Source organism: Bubalus kerabau, chromosome 23 (genome assembly GCF_029407905.1).
Source record: "Bubalus kerabau isolate K-KA32 ecotype Philippines breed swamp buffalo chromosome 23, PCC_UOA_SB_1v2, whole genome shotgun sequence".
NCBI lineage: Eukaryota > Metazoa > Chordata > Mammalia > Artiodactyla > Bovidae > Bubalus > Bubalus kerabau.
The window spans coordinates 3246024-3272516 of record NC_073646.1 but is presented as its reverse complement, the minus strand read 5'-3'; the positions used below and the strand labels follow the sequence as shown (position 1 = coordinate 3272516).

The 26493-nt window shown below is 52.3% G+C and overlaps 2 protein-coding genes across 18 annotated transcripts; one reads left to right on the top strand and one right to left on the bottom strand.

Annotated features, from left to right (window-relative positions):
* Positions 1-1571: 1571 nt before the first annotated feature.
* On the top strand, positions 1572-21740 carry SRRM2 (serine/arginine repetitive matrix 2). Of its 17 annotated transcripts, none has more exons than XM_055562593.1 (15): positions 1574-2423; positions 6808-7079; positions 7984-8091; positions 8280-8444; positions 8610-8687; positions 9101-9163; positions 9255-9287; positions 9505-9555; positions 9702-9794; positions 10457-10649; positions 11950-18629; positions 19378-19662; positions 20727-20840; positions 20976-21086; positions 21178-21740. In XM_055562593.1, the coding sequence occupies exons 2-15, from the start codon at positions 6838-6840 to the stop codon at positions 21185-21187; spliced, it is 8226 nt and encodes a 2741-aa protein (XP_055418568.1). In that variant the 5' UTR covers positions 1574-2423; positions 6808-6837; the 3' UTR covers positions 21188-21740. The 17 variants fall into 17 exon arrangements, 13 of the variants coding, with proteins under 13 accessions (XP_055418575.1, XP_055418568.1, XP_055418576.1 ...); XM_055562596.1 differs by lacking the exon at positions 1574-2423 and adding an exon at positions 3254-3659 and having other exon boundaries at positions 9104-9163; XM_055562595.1 differs by lacking the exon at positions 1574-2423 and adding an exon at positions 3254-3659 and having other exon boundaries at positions 20979-21086.
* Positions 21741-21966: 226 nt separating this feature from the next.
* On the bottom strand, positions 21967-26055 carry ELOB (elongin B). Its single transcript, XM_055562605.1, has 4 exons — positions 25958-26055; positions 25689-25823; positions 24381-24486; positions 21967-22124 (listed from the first exon to the last, which is right to left on the bottom strand). The coding sequence occupies exons 1-4, from the start codon at positions 25958-25960 to the stop codon at positions 22012-22014; spliced, it is 357 nt and encodes a 118-aa protein (XP_055418580.1). The 5' UTR covers positions 25961-26055; the 3' UTR covers positions 21967-22011.
* Positions 26056-26493: the final 438 nt, after the last annotated feature.

Below are 26493 nucleotides of genomic sequence, written 5' to 3'. Positions count from 1 at the left end.
TTTGTCTTTACCTTTTGCCCTAGCAATCCAACTTCTAGGAATTTCCCTTGAAGATACTGTTGTTGCGACCCTATAGCCTTGTAGCCCAATAGGCTCCTCTGTCCATCGGATTTTCCAGGCAAGAATACTGGAGGGTAAAAAAAAAAAAAAGAACACTGGAGGGATTGCCATTTCCTCCTCCAGGGGATCTTCCCGTTCGGAATTGAACCCCGGTCTCCTGCATTACAGGCAGATTCTTTACCACTGACCCACCTGGGAAGCCCACCTTGAAGATATATACCCCAACAAATATGAAAATATGTATGCACCTGGTTACTCATTGCAGCATGGTTTGTGATCACAAAACACTGGAAACAATTTAGGTGCTCATATATAAAACAGTAGGGCTTCCCTGGTGGCTCAGATGGTAAAGAATCTGCCTGCGATGCAGGAGACCTGGGTTTGACCCCTGGGTTGGGAAGATCCCCTGGAGAAGGGAATGGCTATCTATTCCAGTATTCTTGCCTAGAGAATTTCATAGACAGAGGAGCATGGTGGGCTATAATCCACAGGGTTGAAAAGAGTTGGACATCACTGAACAACAAACCCTTTTACACTTTTTCACTTTCACAAACTAGAAATTTCATGAGAAAATTGGTTGACTCCTTCTTAACTAAATGATCTGAATCAGCTCAAAGTCAGTGTTGGCAGAAATGCAACTACTGGGCAGACGTGTCTCTTCCTACTGTACACTGAGAACATGTATCACTTCCCTGGTCTTCCTGCCAAAAATGTGTAACCTGCATTTTAAAACTATGATGAAACACCAGACATACCCACATGGAGGGACCTTCTACAAAAGAAATGGCTTGTACTCTTCAAAGATGGTAATGCCATGAATTACAAAGAATCAGCAACCCTTCCGGATTAAGATGTCTAAGAACGCAACATTTATGATTTTGAATTTTCTTTTGCTATTCAGGATATTATCAGAACAATTGATAACACCTCTATATCAAGTTTGTAGATTATTTCAATGTTACTTTATTTTGAAAACCATACTGTGGATATGTGGGCTTTCCAGGTTGCACAGTGGTAAAGAATCCACCTGCTAATGCAGGAGATGTGGGTTCGAGCCCTGGGTTGGGGAGATCCCCCAGAGTAGGAAATGGCAATCTGCTCCAGTATTCTTGCCTGGGAAATTCCATGGACAGAGGAGCCTGGTGGACTAGGGTCCATGGGGTTGCAAAGAGTTGGACACAACTGAACAACCGGGCACACAGACTGTGGGTACGTAAATGAAGTCGTAGTTCTCATAAGCCATCCTTTTCTCATAGGAATAGGACGTTCTCACAAGCATTAAATGCAGTGATTCACATACAGAGCTTAGCACAAAATATTCAGTAAATACAGGTGAAACTATTCACCTCAGATTGGGACTTGAACCCACGTGCTGGGATTTGAACTCAGCCAAAACTCTGCTTGGGACTCAAACCCACAGCTTTCCAACTAAGATTACACACCTGGTTTCAGGGCCTAATGAAGCACAGATTCTTGGTGTCTCCTGGCAAAAAGAACTCAGTGAGATCAGGATGGCAGAGCAGGGGTGTGAACATGCCCCTTGGCTGATCCCTGTCCTGTGGCAGGGGCTACCACATTGCTGTGAAGTGATTGTCCTCCAATTAAATCAATAAACTGGAAAAAACAAAAAACAAAAAAACACCACCTCAGCGAGAGATAGTGATATATAAGAAGTTAATTTATTTAGAGAGAAATTCAATCCACAGAGTGTGGGCCATCTCAGAGGGTGAGCCCAGCCTCACAAGGTGGTGTAGTTAGCTTTTATGGACTGGGTAATTTCATAGGCTAATGAGTGGGAGGATTCTTCCAACTAATTTGGGCAAGGGGCAGAGATTTCCAGGAATTGGACCACTGCCCAGTTTTTGGTCTTTGATGGGTGGCTTTGAACTGTCATGGGTCCTCTCCGTGGGTCATCTAGCTCACTGGTATGTTAAAATGAGTGTATACTGAGGATCACATTCTAGTCAAAGTTGACTTGTCTGCCATCTTGAACCCATTTAATTCTAATCAGTGTTTATCTCGGGTCCTCAGGATATATCATTTTTTGAAAGATTGTGCCCCACCTCCTACCCTCCTATCTCTTGGGAAGAATATCATTGGGAATTTGGTTACAGGAAAGGGTCTTACTGAAGGTAGTGGGTTTTAAGAAACTATCACCTTCACCCTCACCTGAGAAATATCAGCTTAAGCTCAGAAAGGACAGGCTTTTCCACTTTGCCATAAATCACTCCAAAGATGCGTCCAACTCCGGTAAACACTTGCCAGGAGTTCAAGAAGCTAAGATTATATCAGCCCCGGCACCTTTAGGCCAAAAGCTACAGCTCCTACACCAAGCGGTAGGTTGCCCCGCTCCAGCATATGAGGTGAGTTTATCTTTCCACGATTACAAAGAAAACCTAGTAACATCAGATACAAAGTCAAAGGGACCACAGTTCATTAAGTGGCTGCTGGTATAGGCTGCCCCCACCCCCACCCCAAACAGATAACCCAGACGACTGGCCTGCCTGAAAAACTCAGCTTCTCCCAACTCTGCTCTGAGGGAGACTGTCTGGTCCTCAGGCTCAAGCAAAACGGACTTAAAAACATTAACCTAAGACATTCTGCAGAGGGCTGACAAACTTGGGGCGGGGTGTGTGGGGGGGTGTTGTAACGTTTTTACCCTGCCACGTATGTAACACGCCTCATGTTCTGCAGGAGAAAATTGCACCTCTGTCTGGCCCCCTTACTCGTAGTCATAAAAAAAATCATTCCTCAGGGGCAGCCAGCCCGGTTCAGCGGATGGAAGCTGCGAACACCACGGTCTGCCGGCTCAGCTCTTGGCTCAAGCCCTGGGCCTGTAGCTGGGCTCTGGGATTACCGGGGTGTCCGCCGCCCGGGGTCTGGGGAGCGGGTACTCCTGGGTCCGGAATGATGGGTGCAGCATGGCCCCCGGGCTCACGCAGGGAGGCGTGCGGTCACTTGGAGTTAGCGGTGTTATTGGCCTCGGGCCCATTGCCTCCTAACATGGGGAGACAAAATGGCGGCCTCATGGTGGGGGCGGGGGAGAGCGAAGCTACCTACGGGTTCCACGCCACGCTAGAACTACAACTCCCAGGATGCTCTGGGCCGAAGGCGGGCTCGATCGAGGGCTAGCGTCCCTAGGCCCTGTGTCCTGCTCCCCGTCGGAAACCCCCTGGAATGCGCTGCTTGCTCCGGGCCGCTCCCCAGACCCTCCTCGCAACTGGCTGACGGGACTCGTAGTTCATCGACAACAGAGTTGAATCTCCTTCGGGACTCAAGGAACTACACATCCCGTGCTGATTCCGCGCCTGCGCACAAGGCCGCGGAGCGTACTACCGTTCCCGGCGGGCCTTGCGACGCGCGCGGTTGCGTGCTGACGCGTTTAGTTGGTCGTGCTGACGTGCAACGCGGCCCAGGCGGGGTGCGAGTGGCGCAGTCGGAGCCCGCTGCGGCCCCTGAGGAAGCGAGGAGGCGGCGGTGTCGGTTGAGTCGGGCGGACAGGCGAGGCAGGGCCGCGGCTCCAGGCCCCGAAGGACTCAGGAGCTCGATCTGCGGCAGCACCTCTCCCCCTCGGAGGCGGCGGGCGGAGGCGGCGGCGGGTGAGAGGGTTAGGGAGCGAGCGAGCCGGGTGGGGGAGGGGCGGTAGCCCCGGCGCCAGGCCAAAGCGCGCGGAGAACGGCCCAGGCCGCCGCGCGCACGCGCGCTCGCCGTCCCTAGCTCGCGCGGACGTCCCTGCTCGCCTGCCTCCCCTCCCCCTCTCCCGCGGTTCTTGTCGCGCGCGGGCTTTTATTCCCCCTCCCCCATGGCAACGGCGCGCGCCGCCGAGTGCACTTGGGCTCGCGCGCGTTCTCGGCGAGGAGTGGGTAGCGCGCGACTCGGGCTTCTCGTCTCCCGGACGCGTGCGGCGACGAGGCCCTGTTGCAGCTGTCCTTGCCGACATCTTGTTTGCGGGGAGGGGGCTGCGGCGGCGGGGGCCGGCTGTCGGCTCCTTTGCCCCGCGTCTCGCCGGCGTCCGGCCCGTCCGGCCCTCCCCGGGGCTTGGGTCTGGCCCTGAGCCTCCCAGACTACCGGGCGCCGCGCAGCCCCCTCCCCCATCCCTCAAGGCCGAAAATAGGTCTTGGCGGCTCAGGCTGTGCAAAGAAGGTCTTGAACTAGATGTCTCCTAGATTTAGGCATTTTGGATTCGTTACTGTCTGCCGTGAAGTATTAAGAAGCGAAGCGTTCAAAACGTTTTTTTTTTTTTTTTGTTATTTTTAATTAAGTATTCAGTTTAGGTATGTTAAGGCAGACCACGTGCTCTTTTCTTTTTTTTTTTTGCACCTTTTCATGATCTCCTCCAAAGTTGTGTTGAAGCTGGAGAGACGGCTGCCAGCCCTTTCTTGAGAAAGCGCAGGGTTTTGTTATAATTTGACTAAAAACTCTTCCAGACCTTGGTTTTCACGCAAACGCTTATGTAAGATAGCTTTTGGGTCACAAATTTTAAAAGTTGTGTTGTCTTTCCTTTTGAGTGTGTTGAATCTAGGCCTCTTTTACTGAACTAGTACTTAAGCTTTTTGGGTTCCATAGTCCCTAGTCAGCTACTATGGTGCCCCAGTGCTGAACTTGATGGGCTTACGTATTACTTAGTTTCATTTTCCTCACCCTCCGCTCCCTTTTTGGTGCGTTTCTTTCATTGACTGTCATAATACTTAATTTTAAGACTCCTTTTGTCTTGTTAGTTTAACATGTGATAATTCTCCAACAGAAAAAACTGCTTTTTATCTTCTTTTGCAGCTTGCTTTTACTATCTGCCTTTAGCTTGGGTGACTTTTGCATGCCTATAGTCCGTGGATCCCAGTTTTAAGTATCTCCATTTAGGTTTTGGTGATTTGTGTATATGTATTATTGATACACTTCTCTTGTCCATCTGTCCTTTTTGAGCATTGTCTTGGATGCCATGGTGTTCCTGTTTTTTGTTTGTTTTCTTTGCTGGGTCATTCTCTAAAAGTAGTCTGTTGTGATTGAATACCCTTTGCTTAGCAGCTGCTGGTTATCCTTTTCCAGGGAGTGGGAGGATTATTGTGTGAGGTGGTATGGAAGTGTGGGTGAATGGTTAAACTGAAGAATTAATTGCAGGTCAGAAGCTTTCTGCAAGGGAAGCAGAAACTAGGTAGGGTATAGAGAGCCAGAGAAAATCTAGCTTAAGAGTAAGGAGAAATTTTGAGAAAGTAAAGGTGAAGGTTGGAAGATTTCTTGTAGTATGAAGAAATTTTTCATTTCACTCAATTTCGTTTGCCTTTCCTAGATTTAGCATCATCCTTTCCCCCAATATGGTTATTTTTTTATTTTGTTTTCAGATCTCTAGAGTCTGCAACTGGGATTGGGTAGGGACCCAGCCTTAGAGTTGGGGGTAAGGGGTACCAAACTGTTCTAGAGTTGAGCTGTCTTCTTTTTATTCAACATCTACCTATAAAGGGAGAGGTTAGTACATTTTTCCAGGTGTTTGTATAATGTTTCTTCCAGAGTATTTTAAATGAAACTTTCCTTTTTATCCAGTTCTGTGTTCTTTTCCTTCTGCCTTCACTAATATCTCCACTTTGTTCCTTGGGTTCTTTTCCTGGGGTCCTTTTCACTCACGCATTTCCCTTGTGAAACTATCTTGGACAGGAGGAGTTGGAGAAGAAAGAGAGTACATAGAGCAGGAGAAAGGAATAGAGTCTGTAGTCAAGAAACCTAATCAGGAAAAAACTAGCATTTGAGGGTTTTTTCAGAGTCATGTGGGGCTGGATGAGAAAAAGTAGGAAGTAAGATAATGAGGGGACTGTTAAAGAAAGTCAGCAGTTTGACTTTAATGAAGAAGAGGGAGAAAGAGTGGGGTTTTTGTGACTTAAGTGTGGGGAAAGGATGTAGAGAAGGTATGGGGAACAGTGGGACTAGAGGCCCCTTTGATACACATAGAGTGTTGAGTTGAAAACGCAGTCTTGTAACAGGAGCTAGGGAGACTTGGGTGAGCCACAAACCACGTGAGAAATCCTATTGGGAAGGAAATTGAGGAAATAACATATTAGTCAGGATAGTTGATTAGACATGCCCCTTACCTGAGAGATGAAGTATATGAGGATTACGTATCTAGGCTTCATGTGTTTCTGCAGTGCGTGCTGGCCTTTTAGGTTAGGCCTCCTTTTGGATATCTAGGGGTTCTTGAGTCAATTTGTATTCATAATTTCTGACTACGTTCAGGGTAGCTAGCCTGAAATGCTTAGGTTAGTTCTTGGAAGACTCTAGACTTGACTGCAGGCCATTGTGTGCCACAGATCTCTTTCTCTCTCTCTCTGTTTTTATTTTTTGTTGGTGTTTGTTGTGCCCTGTTTGGAGGCCTCAGTCAGTTGACAAGGGTTAGGAATCAGAATAGTTGGTAAAGATATCACTTGTGCATATTGGGTTCAAAGGAGAATAAAGGGATAGTGTGGAGAAATTTGGGAGAAATTGGATCTTTGGGGTGGGTAAGGAAAAGCTAGGTACAAACAGAAGTGGCTTTTGCACATCGAGGGTAAAGACTGTAAGAGCTGGTCTTGATTTGGTGGAAAGAAAGTGAGGGAAGGATGAAGGAAGGGTTTGTTTAGGAGACCAGGAGGATTATGCAGCCAAAGGAGGTTTAGTGTGGAGAGACCTGTTGAAGTAGGTTTGAAGAAGAGCAGGGATTTGGGTGGTGGTGAGTGGCTAGTTTGGGGCCAGGGGCCTGACCCGTGTCTCCCCGCTCCCCCTCAGGAGCGGTGGTGCCCCCCCGGGCACGGGGCCATGTACAACGGGATCGGGCTGCCGACGCCCCGGGGCAGCGGCACCAACGGCTACGTCCAGCGCAACCTGTCCCTGGTGCGGGGCCGCCGGGGTGAGCGGCCTGACTACAAGGGAGAGGAGGAACTGCGGCGCCTGGAGGCTGCCCTGGTGAAGCGGCCTAATCCTGACATCCTGGACCACGAGCGCAAGCGGCGCGTGGAGCTGCGATGCCTCGAGCTGGAGGAGATGATGGAGGAGCAGGGGTAGGGAGGTCTGGGGGAGAGCCACGCACCCAGCGAGTGCAGAGCCGGGGAGTTAGGTGGGCTGTAGGGAGCGTTGGGCAAGTTGAAAGAGGCCTGGAGAGAAGTGAGTTGTAGGAGGGGAGGCGGTAAAGAAGATAGCGAATTGAAAGGAGTTGAGGGGCAGTTCAAAGTGGAACCTGTGTCTGGAACATAAAAGGGAGCCTGAGAGAGTCTGAATTATTTAGATGAAGGCACAGGGGGAATGAGAGGGGCCATTGAGAAATACATGCTTTAAGGGAGAGGTGGGGAAGCAGACCAGGCAAGACACAAGAGCTTGGTAAGCTGATATGTGTTGTCATTGGTAGAGAAAAGGAAGGTGAATGGATGTAAGGCCTTGGAGAGTAGCAAAGGAAAGAAAACAGGAAATTGGAATAACATCTGGATAAAGGGGATCATGAGTTGGGTAGGGAAGTGAGATTTGTGGAAAAGGAGCACGTTCAGGCAGAAAACCTTTTAGAGCAGTGGTTTTCAAACTTCAGCAGTGGCGTCCCCCCTGTTTTTTGTTTTTGTTTTTTTTTTTTTAACAATGCATGTTACTTTGGAATCCCATGAAATGAAAGACCTGTTCATGTTGATTGAAGTTGGGGAGGAACACTTGGAACTCTGCCTGCTTAACTTTCCTCTTTTGGCCCCGGAGTGTAGCATGTTTAAAATCCACTGTTCTAGAGGGTGTAGTCAGTGGAGGGAAGAAAGATTACAGGAAAAGAGCAGAATTTGATAGGAGGGCCCTTTGGGTGACAGTGAGTGAAACATTTTATGTGTGCATGGAAAGGGAAGGGGTCCTGCTGGGAATGAGGGAATTGTAAACCCGGGTCTGGGGAGAGTGTCTGGTCAGGCTCTAACCCTGAAGGCTTTTGTTCTTCAGGTACGAGGAACAGCAAATTCAGGAAAAAGTGGCGACCTTTCGACTCATGTTGCTGGAGAAGGATGTGAACCCTGGGGGGAAGGAGGAGAACCCAGGGCAGAGGCCAGCGTGAGTGTTTCCCTCTCCATTTTCTCTGGATTCTCTTCTGCTTTTGCTGTTCTCTCTCCTTATTGTGGACTTTCTCCTTGCTCTCGTCTGCCTTTTCTCATGGCTGTTTGGTCCATGCCTGCAGTTGTGTGAATGTGACTGCATTTTGTTGTCTGTCTCCTTTAGACCTTTGACCTTTTCTTCTCTAGGGTAACTGAGACTCACCAGTTGGCAGAATTGAATGAGAAGAAGAATGAGCGACTCCGAGCTGCCTTTGGCATCAGTGATTCCTATGTGGATGGCAGCTCTTTTGATCCCCAGCGTCGTGCTCGAGAAGCTAAACAACCAGCTCCTGAGCCTCCCAAACCTTACAGGTACATGAGATTAGTGTCAGTTTCTCTTCCTAATTCTAAATGCGTTGCTCCATTTTTTGTGTGTGGATTATTTCTTCTCATATTCTTAAGATTTTGTTCTGAAGTTGAAATGTCTCAGAAAATTCATCTTAGCACCCATCTTGGCTTCTTTTCGTCTTCACTCAGTCTTGTCCGGGAGTCTAGCAGTTCTCGCTCACCAACGCCAAAGCAAAAGAAGAAGAAAAAGAAGAAAGATCGAGGACGGTAAGTTAGTTGGGAAGTTATTTTAGTAGCCAGAGGACCGCACCTGTCAGGCTTTTTCTCTTTGGAAATAGAGGATTTTTATTTCTAGGAAGCAGGAGGGAGTTGTCAGGAAAGTCAGGGAAGAGGAGTTACCATTCAGGTCTCAGCTGAGAGCAAAAATATGTGTGCTGCTTCAGTGGGGAAGGGTTGATTGTGTAGCTGTACAAAATTGATCAGAATTTTGGTACTGTGTTCTGTTTTGAGGTTTGTTGTTATAGGTACTTATGCTGCTTAGAGAGTAAAGTTCTGGGTGTAGGTCTGGCACATAGGTGCTGTTGGAGTTGTTCTGTGCAGCCTTCTGAGGATGGATCGTAAGTAGGGTGGGCCAGGGAAGGAGGCAAGCTGAATGACCCTGTTTCTGAACCCATGTTTAGCAGGTCAGAGAGCAGCTCTCCTCGACGAGAGAGGAAGAAGAGTTCTAAGAAGAAGAAGCACAGGTATGAAGTGGGCGTACATGGAGTGATGGGAGAAGCTTGGTGAGTTCAGGCATAGATAATGGTTTATGTTTTATTTATTTTTTATCCGCAGGTCAGAATCTGAATCCAAGAAAAGGAAGCATAGGTAAGAGCTCTTTGTGGCATAGGGAGGACAGGGCACATGAAGTGGTGAGCCATTGCTACCTGATGGCTTTGTTTGCTCTTTTTTTTTTTCCTTAAAGCTCAGTTCCTTGATTCCCTGCTGTTGATTCTCCTGAATAACAGTTCTTCCCTTTCTACTTTTGGTTGTTTTTTTCTTTAAAAATGATTTTTATTTTAAATAATCTTGCCTTATTTCCCAGGTCTCCTACTCCAAAGAGCAAACGTAAATCTAAGGACAAGAAGCGGAAGCGGTGAGTAAATTAGAGGGAAATTTGCTTAATGGGTAGATGAGTGCCACTTGGGGATAGGGCAGTCCAGTAGAAGGTTGAGGGATGGATAAGGGGAACCTTGTAGACCTTTGACAGTACCCTGAGCTGTGATATTGGTCTTTCTGCAGATCTCGAAGTACAACTCCAGCCCCCAAGAGCCGACGGGCCCACCGTTCAACTTCTGCTGACTCTGCTTCTTCTTCAGATACTTCCCGCAGTCGGTAAGGGGTGGTCCAGGAGGAAGGGAGGGAGAGGGACTCGTGGGTTAATCAATTTAATATTTATTGAGCGCCCACGGTGTGCTAGGCGCTGCACAGACCATTCGGAAGACACGGTCCCTGCCCTCTAGGAGCTGACAGGCTAAAGCAACAGGATGGACAGACATATACATTTCCCCTTCTCTTTTTTTTGTTTTTTTGTTTTTGTTTATTTTATTTATTTTGTTATTTTTTGTTTTGTTCTGATATATATGGACTGCCAGAATAGGGGGGGGGTGGTTTGTTCGTGGTGTCTGGGGGAGGAAGGAATCCTTACCCTGGCTTCCTTAATCGGGGAAGGCTTCCTGAAGGAGGTGGGCTCAGAGGTGAGTGGTGAATGAAGCGGGTAGGGAATGGACTGGGTGGAGGGTTCTGGGAGGTTTGGGGGAGGTAAATATGAAGGGGTAGAGGGAGAATATTTTTTGGGGATTGATGTTGAGAAGAGAAGGAGCAAAATGAACTGGACCTGAATTTCAATATGAGTAATTTGAATCTTGTGAGTGAGAGAAGGTTTTTTGGAGAAGGGTTATAGTCAGGAAAGGTAGATGGGAGCTGGGGAGGGGGTTTTCTGTTCTCTCCTGAACTGATTTTCTTTCTCTTTTCCCGTCCTCAATTACCTCTCGCAGGTCTCGAAGTGCTGCAGCTAAAACCCATACAACTGCCTTGACTGGAAGAAGTCCTTCGCCTGCTTTGGGGCGTCGAGGGGAGGGAGATGTACCGCCCAGGGAACCAGGTACTACCAACATAGGGCAGCCTAGTAGTCCGGAGCCTTCTACAAAGCAGCCTAGCAGTCCCTGTGAAGACAAAGACAAGAAGGAGGTATGTTCCTGAATTAATGGATGTTCTTGGGGTTGCAAGGCTGTGGATTCAGGATAGCTGTTCAAAGTTAAGGAAGAAGTAAGATCACGTTTTGTTTTCTGATTTGTCTCTTGGTATTCATAAAGCTCTCTTTTGCATCTGCAAATCATTTAGAATTGTGACTTTCAAACTTCACTAGGTATTAATAAATAGGTTTTACCTTACTGTTGTGTTTGTAAATGTAAGATAAAACTCGCAACAAAAAATTTTCTTTACACTTATTAGCCATTTACTATTCAGTGTCTCTAGTATTTATTTCATTAAATGCTGGTTGTGGCTTACTAAAATTTCTCAGTCCACTGAGTTGCTGCTTGCAGTCTGAAAACTACTTTTGGAAATATTTTTTCCATACCTTTTCTTTTATACTTGCTGCTGCTGCTAAGTCTCTTCAGTCGCGTCCGACTCTGTGCGACCCCATAGGCGGCAGCCCACCAGGCTCCGCCGTCCCTGGGATTCTCCAGGCAAGAACACTAGCGTGGGTTGCCATTTCCTTTTCCAGTGCATGAAAGTGAAAAGTGAAAGTGAAGTCGCTCAGTGAAGCGGCCCCATGGACTGCAGCCTACCAGGCTTCTCTGTCCATGGAATTTTCCAGGCAAGAGTACTGGAGTGGGTTGCCATTGCCTTCTCTGTTTATACTTGCTATTCTAATTCAGACCCTAATCATGTTTTCTTATTTCTATCATCACAATATATTTTTAATTGCTCTTTGATAAAGTTGTAGCTCTCCTGTTATTTTTCATGTTCTCCAGAGTTGCTTTTCCAAACTGCAAGTTCGATCGCCTCAGAAACATAATTTACTTCCTATTTCTCTTGGCTTATGTTTTAAGGTTTTTATAACTTGGTCTCTTTTTCTGTGTTTTCCTATACTTTATCCTAGTTTTTGTTATTCACGTGCCATGTTCTCAAACAGTTTTTTTTCCCTTTAATGTTATTTTTAAAGGGTAAAGTCAGTCACTTTGGGAAATTGCTTTATCTTTACATTTAAAAATACTCTTCTGCATTCAGCATGTTATAGTGGTTGTTGTGAACTAATAGTACATTAGATTGCATTGTTTTTTTCTAGAGTAGATGACTCTTGAGATTATTATAGACTCTGTTTTCATGTTTTTAACTGTATTTTGTACTGTGTGATTATTGAATGAATGTGACTGCCTGTGGTGAGGAAAAGGTGTTTCATTGGAAGGGGTGTTGGGACCTTACAGATGATAGGAAGTTTTGGTGCTTACATTATCCCTACCCCTACTCTCTTTTCCACTCTTAGAAATCTGCAGTTCGACCTAGTCCTTCTCCGGAAAGGAGCAACACAGGGCCAGAACCACCGGCTCCCGCTCTGCTCCTTGCTGAGCAACATGGCGGCTCCCCACAACCCCTTGCAACAACCCCCTTAAGTCAGGAGCCAGTGAACCCCCCTTCTGAGGCTTCTCCAGCCCAGGGTCATTCACCACCTAAGTCTCCTGAGAAACCTCCCCAATCTTCTTCAGAGAGCTGCCCACCATCCCCTCAACCTACCAAAGTTTCTCGGCATGCCAGCTCTTCCCCTGAAAGCCCTAAACTGGCACCAGCTCCTGGGTCCCGCCGAGAGAGTTCTTCTCCTGCATCCAAGAGTCGCTCTCATGGCCGAGCAAAACGGGCTAAGTCACATTCTCATACTCCTTCCCGTAGGGTGGGGAGGTCCCGTAGTCCTACCACCAATAAGAGGGGGCGGTCTCGGTCTCGAACCCCTACCAAGAGAGGTCATTCTCGGTCCCGGTCGCCTCAGTGGCGTAGATCGCGTTCTGCACAGAGGTGGGGACGATCTAGAAGCCCCCAGCGACGTGGCCGCTCTAGGTCTGCTCAGCGACCAGGCTGGTCCAGGAGCAGAAATGCACAGAGAAGAGGCAGGTCTAGATCAGCAAGACGAGGCAGGTCACACTCTAGATCCCCTGCAACTAGGGGCAGATCTCGTTCTAGAACACCTGCCCGGAGAGGCAGGTCTCGGTCTAGAACACCTGCCAGGCGGAGGTCACGATCTAGAACACCTGCCAGGCGGAGGTCACGATCTAGAACACCCGCCCGGAGAGGCAGGTCTCGGTCTAGAACCCCTGCTAGGCGCAGATCTAGGACCCGATCACCTGTACGACGGAGGTCTCGTAGTAGATCACCAGCCAGGAGAAGTGGCAGGTCACGTTCCAGAACCCCAGCCAGGCGTGGGCGCTCACGCTCTAGAACACCAGCAAGACGAAGCGGCCGGTCACGCTCTAGAACGCCAGCTAGACGAAGTGGCCGGTCACGCTCTAGAACCCCAAACAGGAGAGGGAGATCACAGTCTAGGACACCAGCAAGACGGGGAAGATCCCGTAGTAGAAGCCTAGTTAGACGGGGAAGATCTCACTCTAGAACACCACAAAGAAGGGGCAGGTCTGGCTCATCATCAGAGCGGAAGAACAAATCCCGCACATCACAGAGAAGGAGCAGGTCCAACTCAAGTCCAGAAATGAAGAAATCGCGGCTTGCTTCTAGGAGGAGCAGGTCTCTCTCTTCACCAAGGTCCAAAGCAAAATCCCATTTGTCTGTGAGGCGAAGCCTTTCAGAGTCCTCTCCGTGCCCTAAACAAAAGTCTCAGACACCACCAAGGCGCAGTCGCTCTGGATCATCCCAACGCAAAGCTAAATCCAGAACGCCACTGAGACGAAGTCGCTCTGGTTCTTCTCCGCCTGGTAATCAGAAATCTAAAACACCATCAAGGCAAAGTCATTCCAGTTCTTCTCCTCAACCTAAAATGAAGTCTGGAACGCCACCAAGGCAAGGGTCCGTAACAAGTCCCCAGATAAATGAAGAGTCTGCAACGCCACAGAGACGGAGCCGTTCTGAATCATCACCTGACCCTGAGGTGAAGTCTAGGACCCCTTCGAGACATAGCTGTTCTGGGTCTTCTCCTTCTAGGGTGAAATCTGGCACACCTCCAAGACGGAGCCGATCTGGGTCGTCATCTCCACGACCCAAAGTGAAGGCAGTAACATCACCAGTCCAAAGCCATTCTGGCTTCTCTTCTCCAAGTCCTAGTAGGATGACATCTAAAACACCTCCAAGGCAAAGCAGATCAGTGTCTCCATGCTCTAAGACAGAATCTAGGTTGTTGCAAAGACACAGCCATTCTAGATCTTCCTCTCCAGATACCAAAGTGAAACCTGGAACACCACCAAGACAAAGTCACTCAGGGTCTACTTCGCCGTGCCCCAAAGCAAAGCCCCAAACTCCACCAGGGCATAATCTTGGATCAAAGTCCCCATGTTCCCAAGAGAAGTCTAAAGATTCTCTAGCACAGAGTTGCTCTGAATCCTTCTCTCTCTGTCCAGGAGTCAAGTCTAGCACACCACCCTCATATCTGCAACAGAAAGGACAATCTCCAACTTCACCAGACTCCAGATCTGGTACTTCAAGCCCAGAAATGAGACCAAGTCATTCTGAATCTCCATATCTGCAGAGCAAATCTCAAACACCTCCTAAGGGCAGCTGCTCTAGGTCCTCATCTCCAGTCGCTGAGCTGGCACCCAGATCTCCAACAAGAGGTGAATTGTCAGCAAGTCCTAGACTGAAATCTGAAGTATCTCCAGAACAGAGCAGGTCCCAGTCCGACTCGTTCTCATATCCTGCCATAGACTCTAAATCTCTTCTGGGGCAGAGCAGATTAGAGCCTTTTGAATCAAAAGAAAAAACTGGCTTACTCCTGCAGGAGGATGTTAGTGTATCACCTCCAAGACTGAGAGACAAATTGAGTCCTCCTCCAGTGCAGAATAGGCCTGAGTCCTCACCAATACTCAGAGATACCCCTAGAACTCCATCAAGGGAAAGAGGTGGTGGTGGTAGGTCATCTCCAGATACAAAAGACCAAAGTTCTACATTAGCTAAGTCAAGCCAAGATGAAGAATTAATGGAGGTAGTAGAGAAATCTGAAGAATCATCAAACCAAGTTCTGCCACATTTGTCTCCAGAACGTAAAGAAACTGCTGGAAGTAATGTTGAATCATCTCCAGAGATAGAAAGGCCTGCTGTACCTTTGACTCTTGACCAAAGCCAGTTGCAGACTGCTTTGGAAGAAGTCCCTGCAATGGCCTCAGCTTGGAGCGGGCCACACTTTTCTCCAGAACATAAAGAACTGTCAAACTCTCCTCCCAGGGAGAATAGCTTTGGATCACCTTTAGAATTTAGAAACTCAGGAGGCCCTGTTGCAGAAATGAATACTGGATTTTCTCCTGAGGGTAAAGATTTGAATGGACCTTTTCCTAATCAGCTAGAGACAGATCCATCTCTAGATGTGAAAGAACAATCAACAAGGTCCTCCAGACACAGCAGCTCTGAGTTATCCCCAGATGTGGTGGAAAAAGCAGGAATGTCTTCAAACCAGAGTGTGTCTTCGCCAGTACTTGATGCTATACCCAGAACACCTTCAAGGGAAAGAAGTAGTTCTGCATCTTCTCCTGAACTGAAAGATGGCTTACCCAGAACTCCCTCAAGGAGAAGCAGGTCTGGGTCTTCCCCAGGACTTAGAGATGGATCTGGGACTCCTTCCAGGCACAGCCTATCTGGGTCGTCTCCCGGAATGAAAGATATACCTAGAACACCATCCAGGGGGAGAAGTGAATGTGATTCCTCTCCAGAACCAAAAGCTTTGCCTCAGACTCCTAGGCCAAGGAGTCGTTCTCCATCTTCCCCGGAGCTCAACAATAAGTGTCTTACCCCCCAGAGAGAGAGAAGTGGGTCAGAGTCATCAGTTGAACAGAAGACTGTGGCTAGGACACCTCTTGGGCAGAGACGTCGGTCTGGATCTTCTCAGGAACTCGATGGGAAACCCAGTGCATCCCCTCAGGAGAGAAGTGAGTCAGACTCTTCTCCAGATTCTAAAGCTAAGACACGAATGCCACTCAGGCAGAGGAGTCACTCTGGATCCTCTCCTGAGGTGGACAGCAAATCCCGGCCTTCTCCTCGGCGTAGCAGGTCTGGCTCATCCCCTGAGGTTAAAGAGAAGCCAAGAGCAGCACCCAGGGCACAGAGTGGTTCTGATTCCTCTCCTGAACCCAAGGCTCCTGCTCCTCGAGTCCTTCCAAGACGAAGCAGATCAGGTTCATCAAGCAAAGGCAGAGGCCCTTCTCCCGAAGGAAGCAGCAGTTCCGAGTCCTCTCCAGAACACCCTCCCAAATCCAGAACTGCTAGAAGAAGCTCTCGGTCATCACCAGAGCCCAAGACTAAGTCTCGTACTCCGCCGCGGCGTCGCAGCTCCCGGTCATCTCCTGAGCTGACTAGGAAGGCCCGGCTCTCCCGTAGGAGCCGTTCTGCGTCATCCTCACCAGAGACCCGCTCTAGAACTCCCCCAAGACGCCGAAGAAGTCCCTCAGTGTCTTCCCCAGAGCCGGCTGAAAAGTCGAGATCCTCACGCCGGCGGCGTTCAGCATCCTCTCCACGCACTAAGACAACTTCACGGAGAGGCCGTTCTCCTTCACCAAAGCCTCGTGGGCTCCAGAGGTCCCGTTCCCGCTCGAGGAGGGAGAAAACCAGGGCCACCCGACGTCGGGATAGGTCTGGATCTTCTCAGTCAACCTCTCGGAGAAGACAGCGGAGCCGGTCGAGGTCTCGGGTTACTCGCCGTCGGAGGGGAGGCTCTGGTTACCATTCAAGATCTCCTGCTCGGCAGGAGAGTTCCAGAACCTCCTCTCGACGTCGCAGAGGTCGCTCTCGGACACCCCCAACCAGTCGGAAGCGTTCCCGCTCACGCACATCACCAGCACCGTGGAAACGCTCCAGGTCTCGGGCTTCTCCAGCTACCCACCGGCGATCCAGGTCCAGAACACCCCTGGTTAGCCGAAGGAGGTCCAGGTCTCGAACCTCACCAGTCAGTCGGAGACGATCCAGGTCCCGGACATCAGTGACTAGACGAAGATCCCGATCAAGAGCTTCGCCCGTGAGTCGAAGGCGATCTAGGTCCAGAACACCACCAGTAACCCGCCGACGTTCAAGGTCCAGAACACCGACCCGCCGGCGTTCCCGTTCTAGAACGCCACCAGTGACTCGAAGAAGGTCCAGATCTAGGACTCCACCAGTAACCAGAAGGCGATCTCGAAGCCGAACCTCCCCTATCACTCGCAGAAGATCGAGATCCAGAACATCCCCAGTCACCCGAAGGAGATCACGATCTCGCACTTCTCCAGTAACTCGAAGGAGGTCTCGCTCGCGAACCTCTCCAGTGACACGCCGCCGATCGAGGTCCCGAACTCCTCCAGCTATTCGGCGCCGCTCCAGGTCTCGAACCCCATTGCTGCCACGCAAGCGCTCTCGAAGTCGCTCGCCACTTGCTATTCGCCGCCGTTCCCGATCCCGTACTCCACGAACAACTCGGGGCAAACGGTCCTTAACAAGATCTCCTCCGGCCATCCGCAGGCGTTCTGCCTCTGGAAGCAGTTCCGATCGATCACGTTCTGCTACTCCTCCAGCAACAAGAAACCATTCTGGTTCTCGGACACCTCCTGTAGCTCTCAATAGCTCCAGAATGGGCTGCTTCAGCCGTCCTAGCATGTCACCAACTCCTCTTGACCGCTGTAGGTCACCCGGAGTGCTTGAGCCCCTCGGCAGCTCCAGAACACCCATGTCTGTCCTGCAGCAAGCTGGTGGTTCCATGATGGATGGTCCAGGTCCCCGAATTCCTGATCACCCGAGAGCATCTGTACCTGAAAACCATGCTCAGTCAAGAATTGCACTTGCCCTGACGGCCATCAGCCTTGGCACTGCTCGGCCGCCTCCGTCCATGTCTGCGGCTGGCCTTGCTGCGAGAATGTCCCAGGTTCCAGCTCCAGTGCCTCTCATGAGTCTCCGAACGGCCCCTGCGGCCAGTCTTGCCAGCAGGATCCCTGCAGCCTCTGCAGCAGCCATGAACCTGGCCAGCGCCAGGACACCTGCCCTCCCCTCAGCAGTCAACTTGGCTGACTCCAGAACACCAGCTGCAGCAGCAGCCATGAACTTGGCCAGCCCCAGAACAGCGGTGGCACCTTCGGCCGTGAACCTCGCTGACCCTCGTACTCCCACAGCCCCAGCTGTGAACCTAGCAGGAGCCAGAACCCCTGCTGCTTTGGCAGCTCTGAGTCTCACGGGTTCTGGTACAGCTCCAACTGCTGCAAACTATCCGTCCAGCTCCAGAGCACCCCAGGCTCCAGCCCCTGCAAACCTGGTGGGTCCTAGGTCTGCACATGCCACAGCACCTGTGAATATCGCCAGCTCAAGAACCCCTCCAGCCTTGGCCCCTGCAAACCTCACTAGTGCTAGAATGGCTCCAGCCTTGTCTGGTGCAAACCTCACCAGCCCCAGGGTGCCCCTCTCTGCCTATGAGCGTGTTAGTGGGAGAACCTCACCACCACTCCTTGACCGAGCCAGGTCCAGAACCCCACCAGGGGGCCCAGGCTCCAGAACCCCGCCATCTGCCCCAAGCCAGTCTAGAGTGACCTCTGAGAGGGCTCCGTCTCCTGCTTCTAGAATGGTCCAGGCTCCCTCACAGTCTGCTCTTCCTCCAGCTCAGGATCGGCCTAGGTCCCCTGTGCCATCTGCTTTTTCTGACCAATCTCGATCTTTGCTTGCCCAGACCACCCCTGTAGCAGGGTCTCAGTCCCTTTCCTCTGGGACGGTGGCAAAGACCACGTCCTCTGCTGGTGACCACAATGGCATGCTCTCTGGCCCTGTCCCCGGGGTGTCCCACCCAGAGGGTGGGGAACCACCCGCCTGTGCGGGGGCCCAGCAGCCTTCCACACTGGCTGCCCTGCAGCCAGCCAAGGAGCGGCGGAGTTCCTCGTCCTCCTCGTCCTCCAGCTCCTCCTCGTCCTCCTCGTCGTCCTCGTCGTCCTCGTCCTCCTCCTCTGGCTCCAGCTCTAGTGACTCGGAGGGCTCGAGCCTTCCCGCGCAACCTGAGGTAGCACTGAAGAGGTGAGGGGACTTGTAGAACTCTTGTACGGGGAAGGCTTCGGGGATGGTTGGTGGGAGTGGGGAGGGAGAAGCCCTATCCAGAGGTTCTTTGCTCTTTGAGAGGAGGTATGGGACCCTGACCCTTAAGATGGGGGTAGAAGAGAATGCTGGGGTGGGGGTTAAAGGGGGGAGGGACGGGACAGGTAAAAGTCTCCGAAGGTTAATTCTCTAGAGGATAATGATAAGTTTTCCGTCTCTACAGAGGACAGAACTAGAGGAAATGGACTTAATTTTACAGCAGGAGGGATGGCAGTTAGACCTCAAGAGGAACTCCCTGGGCTGGAAGGATCTTCAGAGGTCATCCTATCCCTCTCCCTGCCTCCAGGCAGGACGGCCCCTCCCCCAGCCAACCCGCACACACAGTGGCCTCCCCAAGCTGCGGCTCTCCTCTCCGAGGACGGAGACCACCCAGCTCGGCTTCCACACCTGAGCCCAGGGGCCTTATTCCTCCTTCAGGGACATTCTTGAGGTTTAACCTTGATCCCTTTTGCTGCGGGCCCCAGCCTGTTGCTTGTGTTAGCAGAGGTTGGGTCGGCTGGGGCCACGCTCTCCAGAGAATGCGCTCACAGGCTCCCGGCTCAGCTCTCAGCTCAGAGAGCTCCCAGGGCCTTCCTCAGCACCCCTCCCCCACTGCCGTTCCTCCAGGCCAAGGAAGGTAGGGTTGGGGCTGGGGCAGCTCGTCTCCACGTGACACCCTCTTCTTCCACAGAGTCCCCAGCCCTGCCCCAGCCCCCAAGGAGGCTGTTCGAGAGGGCCGTCCTCAGGAGCCAGCCCCGGCCAAGCGGAAGAGGCGTTCTAGCAGCTCCAGTTCCAGCTCCTCCTCCTCCTCTTCATCATCATCCTCCTCTTCCTCCTCCTCTTCTTCCTCCTCCTCCTCCTCCTCATCCTCCTCTTCCTCCTCCTCTACTTCTTCCTCCCCCTCCCCTGCTAAGCCTGGCCCTCAGGCCTTGCCCAAACCTGCAAGCCCCAAGAAGCCACCCCCTGGCGAGCGGAGGTGAGTGCTGCCTTGCTGGACACAAGGGTGGGGTGTGACCCTGGGTGTGTCTGCCTGTACAGGAGGAGTTGGGCTCTCCTCTCCCTGCCTGCTCCTCTTGTGCCCTGTGCTGGCGGAGGGCTGCGCCATCCAAGCGGGTGCGTGAGCCAGAACTGGGGAGTCCTAGGTTCCTTCCTCTCCCTGCCCGTGACATACAGCCTGGTCCCAGGTCCCAGGGATTCTAGCTTTTAAGTCAGCCTGTTACTGTTACCAGGGCTCTGGTCTGGCCACCGTCATCTTCTCCCGACTCTGTCCACAGCCTCTTCCCTGTCTCCCTGCCTCCACGCCATTCTCTTCCACACGTAGCCAGAGGGATCTTTCTAAAACCGCACATCTGGTTACTCCCTTCACTCCACAAATCCTTCCGGGACGCCCTGTGGCCTGCAGGATAAAGCCCCACCTCTGCGGGAATGGCGTGTGAGGCTCTTCACCAACTGGCCTTGCCTGCCCTGTGTTCTCCTCTCCTGCCCGCCCCCACACATGCCCTGTGCTCCAGCCACACTCAACAGCGCCTTGCAGTCTAAGGAGAACCCCATGCCTTTGGACATGCTGTTCCTCCTGCCTGGAATTCCCTTGTCCGCCTGGTGAACTCCTCGTTCTGCAAGACTCCGCTCAAACAGCACCTTCGAGAAGACTGCCCTGCCCCTTCCCTGCCCTGCCCTTGTCTTCCCTCCCCTGGGTCCCCAGACCCCGTGTACATCCTGTGTACAACTGTGGGGCTGCTTCCCACACATGGGGCCCAGCGAGCCTCCCTTGGCCTCCCTTCACCAGACTGAGCCCCTCCAAGGGCAGGGACTGTCTTTATCTTTGCGTCCCCCGCTGCACCCTGTGCCCCGCCTGTTGGGGGACTCGGTGGATGGTGTGCGGGCGGATGGGTGAGTGAGCGGATGAAGGTGGGTCTGAGGTTGGCCCTGTGTGGTATGAGGTTTGGCGGTCAGGACCTGGGGTGGGGTGGGGGTGGTCCTGAGTGTTGGCTGCTGGGTTTGGAAGAGTGTGGCACTATGGCGACCTGCTCTGATCCCCAGGTCCCGCAGCCCCCGGAAGCCAATAGACTCCCTCCGGGATTCCCGGTCCCTCAGCTATTCGCCCGCTGAGCGCCGCCGCCCCTCACCCCAGCCCTCGCCGCGGGACCAGCAGAGGTACAGTTGCCACTGTGCTCTCCTGCCGGTAGCCCAGTCTAGCAGCTGATTTCTGCAGAATGAAGTTTTAAGGCTCCAGGGTACCAGATGTTGGTGATGTGCTGTGTGTGGTCTCATGACGCTTCTCCATTGCAGCAGCAGCGAGCGGGGTTCCCGGAGAAGCCAGCGTGGGGACAGCCGCTCCCCAGGTCACAAGCGCAGGAAGGAGACGCCCAGCCCCCGCCCCGTGCGGCACCGCTCCTCAAGGTGAGTCCTTGTCACACTCCAGGGCTGGGCACACTGCTGACCGCCGCGGGGCTGCTTGGGCCTCTGCATTGATGATTCTCCTCTGTTTCAGGTCTCCGTGAATCCTTTCAGGGGAATTCCATCCTGCCCCAAGTCCTGGAGCTGCGGGGCATGCCCTTCTTTTTTCCCAACAGAGCTGGGGGAAGGGGTCCTTGTCTGCCTTCCCCCCCAACCCTGGCAGCATCCCATTGGGGAGGGCTCCCTTATTTCCCTCCCTCCTTTTTTTCTTTGTTCTGTGAAATGTTAATCTCTGTGAGTTTTTCCTGGTTCACATGTTTTGGGGGGTTTGGGGTGGGTTGGGAATGAGAATGGGATTTGTGGGAGAGGAGGATATGGTTTGGGACTCCCAGGTTTTGACTCAGAAAGGACTTCGGAGGCACTGCCCCCCTTGAACCCCGAGTTCCTGGGGGGATGATGGTTTGGAACTTGCAGACCTGTGTGAGTTACACCCAGAAGGAAGGGGAGTTGAAATCAGTTGGCTCCTCCTGGCCTCCCAGTGAGGTTGTGGCCCCTCCCCCCAACTTTTCTTCACGTTTCTTAAAGGCATTTTGGTTTTTTAAAATCTGTACAGCAAGAGCAACTTTTTCTGTCAAATAAAAATGAGAAATGCAGGAATTGGGTCTACAAACTTTATTGGCGGTGGGAGGGCTAGGAGAGGAGCTGCCTTTGCTTTCTGGCTGTGTCCCCTGCCCCCGAGGGGGGGCTGCCCTGAAGAAATAAAGTGGGATACCTTTTTGTCCCCAGGCTGAGAAGGCTGGGCTGGAGGCTGAGGGTGGGCCACACACCAGGGAGGGGCACGCCTGAGTCAGGAGAGGGTGTGCAGAAAGAGGCAGCAACCAGGTGGACACCCAAATCTTTTATTGAGGGGACAGTTGGGGGAGGCCTCTCACTGCACAGCCTGTTCATTGGCGCTGCTTCCTGAGTCCTGTGGCTTCATCACATCCGGCAGCTCAGGTGGGCTAGAGAAGGGCTCGATGCGCAGGGCCTCGAATGCCTCATCTGGGGGAGAGGAAAGGGGGCCTCGCTGGAGTTGAGGTGGCCTCCGCTGTGGGGGGCCCTCTTCCTTACTCTGTCTCCCTGAGTAAGCCTCCGGGCTTATCTGCACCCACCTACAATCTCCCCCATTCCCTTCACACTTCGCATCATGATATTATATTGCTCCACATGTTCCCACATCAAACTTTTTCTTGCCTTGCCCTCTGCCACTTAGAATGGCTGCTGCCTCCAGGCACCCAAGGGCATTCAGATACCACCTCTTCCCTCTTCAGAGAAACCTTCCCCAGGCACCCTATATAGTCCCTCTATGTTCCCAAAGCCCAGGACACATAACCACCGAATGGGAATGCTCTGTTTCTCGTGACCACTGCTCGATTAGGAACAGCAGGTCCCAGGAAGCTTTCCCTGTCTTGTTCTTGCTGTGACCTCAGCACAGAGCAAATGAACTGCATTTTTTCTTCTGCATGAAAAACCTCTCCACCTGGCTCAGGATCTCAACCAATTAGGCTCCCTGGCTAATCGGCTGAAACTGGCCTCTAGTGGAGAGATGACCTACTAGGAGCTTAGGAGCTGGAGATGCTAAACATCCTGCAATGTGGAAGACAACCTCCCCCAGAATCATCCAGCCCCAATGTCAACAGTGCTAAAGACACCTGGCCCAGCTTAATAACCAGTTCATCTTCCAAGACATAAATCTGAGTCTTATCACCTCTCCCCATTCTCTGGAAATGGTCTGAAAGGTGCCATTTAACACCTGACACTTATCACACCTCCCTATCTAAGCAGCCACTTTGGTGGGGTGGGGAGACGTGTCTCTCTACACAGGGAGACAACCTGCCCCGCCCCACCCCACCCCCAACCCCAGAAGTGCACTTTTGTGAGTAGAATCAGCCTGTCTTCAGTCCACACCACAGCCCTCATCAAAACGGCTATTCCATACCTGAGGTGCTGCCACCCAAGGTGCAGTCACAACGTACGCCACAACTGGGGGTCATGGGGAAAACCAACCACCTGACTGCACTGGGACAGTGTCCACCCGCAAAATGGCTGAGGTGCTGCCGGTCCATAGAGTGCCTTTGTTCAAGTCAGGGCAACAGATACCTTCTCTTGGGTACATGCAGATACTTGCAGCCTGGCCTAGCTTAGGAAGAACACATGGACTACCTGCCTCAGGGAACACCTTTAGAGAGCACCGCACCTGCCTGCCCATTTCTGAGACTCAGGAGAACACACATAAAGGCCCCTAGAACTGCCTTTTCCTGAGCACTCATGGGGCCTGGGTGCATGAGGGCTCACCCGCTCACTGTGAGGCTGGTCCCGGCATCATACTCCTTTTTGGAGACCACCCCAGTCTGGGAGGTGCCGGGCATGATGTAGCTGTCCAAGGACACAGCTGCTGCGGCTTCACTTGCTTTGTCCTCAGAACAGGATATTTGTGAGGCTCAAGTTAACTGAGGCTATATGCTCCCTCCTGAGCCCTCGCTAAGATTTCTTACAAGCTACAAAAAGAAACTTGTAACTTCATCCAAATTCACCAGCCCCTGGGTCTACAGCTGTGAAAAGATCCTATAACTTCTGTTTAAATTTTCAGAGATAAGGGATAAAATTTAAATCTTGAGAAAAAGAGATACACTGGAGCAACATAAACAATCCCCACCACTCAGGTATCTAAGCTTTGGTCAGGGTGGTACGTGGTTGAGGAGCGTACCGGCTCTGAGGGCAAGAAAGGGCAGAATCCAATCTAACCTCTGCAGGCTCAGCTCACTCATCCTTAAAATGATCCTAATAAAAGTCTGCCCAGTACAGAGATGCACCATGGAGACAGCAGGTGGCATGGCACCCAGCTCAAACAAGGTCCCAGCAGCCTGTATCTGGACTGGGGGGTCCCCACATGACTGCCAGCAAGCCTGGGCATCCAAAGCTCCCAAATGGGAATGGCAGTGCTTACTCCTCAGGGCTAGCCAGAGGACTGGATCGGACAATGGAAATAAAATGCAGATTGCAGGGCCAGGCCCTCAGTCCTCTGTAAATGTAAGCCAGTACTGTGACTAAGGATCTTGGAATCTTCCAAGAAATGGGCTTCAATTTCCACAAGCATCTCACATGCTTCACACTGCTTGTAGTGGAGAAGCAAGCACAACATCTATTGCTTGTATTTGGTGTACGGGGAGACAGGGTTTAAGAGGCCTGGAGGAACAGCTGCAGGCTCCGTGAACACCCCTTTCACTGGCCATTTCCACACTGTCACTGCCCCCTCACCTGCCCTGAAGGCTAGCCCCACAGTGGCGGGGGCCTGAGGCCGTGCTGTCTGGCTGGTGAAGCCACACTCGCCCAACGTCTTGCCGTCATCCAGAAGCTGGTCGTCCTGAGGAGAGAGGAAGGCAGGGTCTCAGGAGAGGCCCCAGGAGAGGCAAGTCACAAAGACTTCTCTGGTCAATACCTACATTCAAAGTCAGAAGAGGGAAGAGAGACAGCCCCAAGTAGGGCCCAGAACCACCCCAGAGTATCTAAGTTTCCAGGGCTACACCCAAGACTTTCCATATCAGAATCTCCCAGGATAGGGCTCTGGAATCACTCTAAGGTGAATGCAATTCCAAGTGCCAGTGAACCAATCTGGCCACAGGTAGATCTGGTTGCACCCCAGCTCTACCACCTTGGATTAACAGGTTCCTCTTTTTGATGTGAAGTTTTCTTATCTGTAAAATAGAAGTTATTGGAATTCCCAACTCATAGGGCAGCCAAGAGGCTTCAATGAGCAAAGGCTACACAGTGGAACGAACTCAAGCAGCAGGAAGGGTCTTTATCACAGAAATCCCAGTAGATAAGGGAAAAAAGCCTTTACAGACAAAGGGAGTGGAGCAAAAGATCAGTTTCCAGGCAGAAGCAGATCAATGCACTTAGGTGAGCGACCTCTTGCTGCCAGACTTGAAAGAGGGACCGACACTCTGGATTGCCCCAAAACGCCAAACCCCAAGCCATCCTTGCTGAATAATTGCGATTGGTTTGTAAGGGGAAAGGGGGTAGGGCGCGGGGCTTTTAGAACATCACCAGTAAGCCGGGGAGTAATAAACAGTTGAGGGAAGAAGTGGTGGGACCTGACTCATCTCAACACCCTCCGTTTCTTTACGTTTCTTTACATTAAGGAGTGTCTGGGCCGAGGGGCGAGTGATAGGCTTTCAGAGGATTAAGAGCATCGCGGCTGGAATCCTGACTGCCAACGACCTTGGGTTGGTCAAAAGGCCACCTCCGAGCCTCAGTTTTCTTCACGGCCGAGCTAGGAAGTCAAGAGCCAGAACGTCGCAGGGGGACCGCTGTAGGAATGAGATGAGACTCCGGCCCTCGGCGCTCAGCACAGGGTCTGGCGCGAGCCGCTCACGCCCTCCTGATCGAGAACCCCGGTGCAGCGAGCGCTATCGGGGCTTCACCTCCCCGAGTTCGAGCAACGGCCCCACGCGGGGGAGTTCCGGCCCGCGGCGGCCGGTCGCCGATGTTTACATCAACGACGCTGCCGCCGTGCGCCCACGGGCGCCTGCAGCCCCCAAGCGCCCGGAACCTACGGGACCGCACCTTGTACAGCCGCTGCTCATCCGGCGGCCGCTTGAGGATACCCTCGACGATGCGCTTCAGCTCGAACACGGTGCTCGACTCCTTGGCGTCCGTGAAGATGGTGGTCTTGTGGCGCCGGATCATGAGGAACACGTCCTGGAGGCGGCGGGCCGGCGTGAGCGCGGAGCCGGGCCCACCCCCCTCCCCCGCGCGGCCCCGCAGCCCCGCGCCCCCGGCCCCGGCCCCGACCCGGGCCCCGGCCCGGCGCCCCTCCCCCCGCGCCCGCTCACCATCGCGGCGGCTGCCTCTCCCCCTCGACGCGCCGGCGCGGCCGCGCTCCGCCCCGTTCCCGGCAGCCCGCGCGCCGGCCCCAGCGTGCCCCGCGCCCGAGGGCCCCGCCCCGTGCCGCCATTTTAAGTAATCCGCCAAGGGGGAGCTCCGACCGAGCGTCTGGCCGCCATTTTGGCACCGTGGCGCGGGCGGGGCCGGTTGGCGGAGTGACGGAGGCGGTGGGAGTCGGGTGGGGACCGAGCGCGGGAGGGACTCTGGGCGGTGGAGCCATCTTGGTTGTGGCAAAGGCGAGGTCCCCGTGTTGATGCAGTTAGGCGGATGCCTGGGCGCAGGTCCATCCTTCTTGCAGGCAATACAGGGCTGAAGTTCCCAAGTGTAGGGTGCCTCACGCGCCAAGGAGAGTGTATGAATGATATGTCTTGGTCATCGCGGCGCCAAGACAGTCACAACACAGAGAGACCTGGGCTGCCATAGACCTGTATTCATCACAGTCAGACCTGGTAGTCTGACTCATGATTATGGGACTCCCTGGTAG

Excerpts from the sequence above, each read along its gene's own strand:
- SRRM2 (XM_055562593.1), top strand. The coding sequence starts at position 6,838 with ATGTACAACGGGATCGGGCTGCCGACGCCCCGGGGCAGCGGCACCAAC. Across the intron at positions 10,650-11,949 it reads AAGACAAAGACAAGAAGGAG|AAATCTGCAGTTCGACCTAG; the intron begins GTATGTTCCTGA and ends TTCCACTCTTAG. Across the intron at positions 20,841-20,975 it reads TCGCCGCGGGACCAGCAGAG|CAGCAGCGAGCGGGGTTCCC; the intron begins GTACAGTTGCCA and ends TCTCCATTGCAG.
- ELOB (XM_055562605.1), bottom strand. Across the intron at positions 24,487-25,688 it reads ATGAGCAGCGGCTGTACAAG|GACGACCAGCTTCTGGATGA; the intron begins GTGCGGTCCCGT and ends CTCTCTCCTCAG. Across the intron at positions 22,125-24,380 it reads GGGGCTAGCCTTCAGGGCAG|ATGAGGCATTCGAGGCCCTG; the intron begins GTGAGGGGGCAG and ends CCTCTCCCCCAG.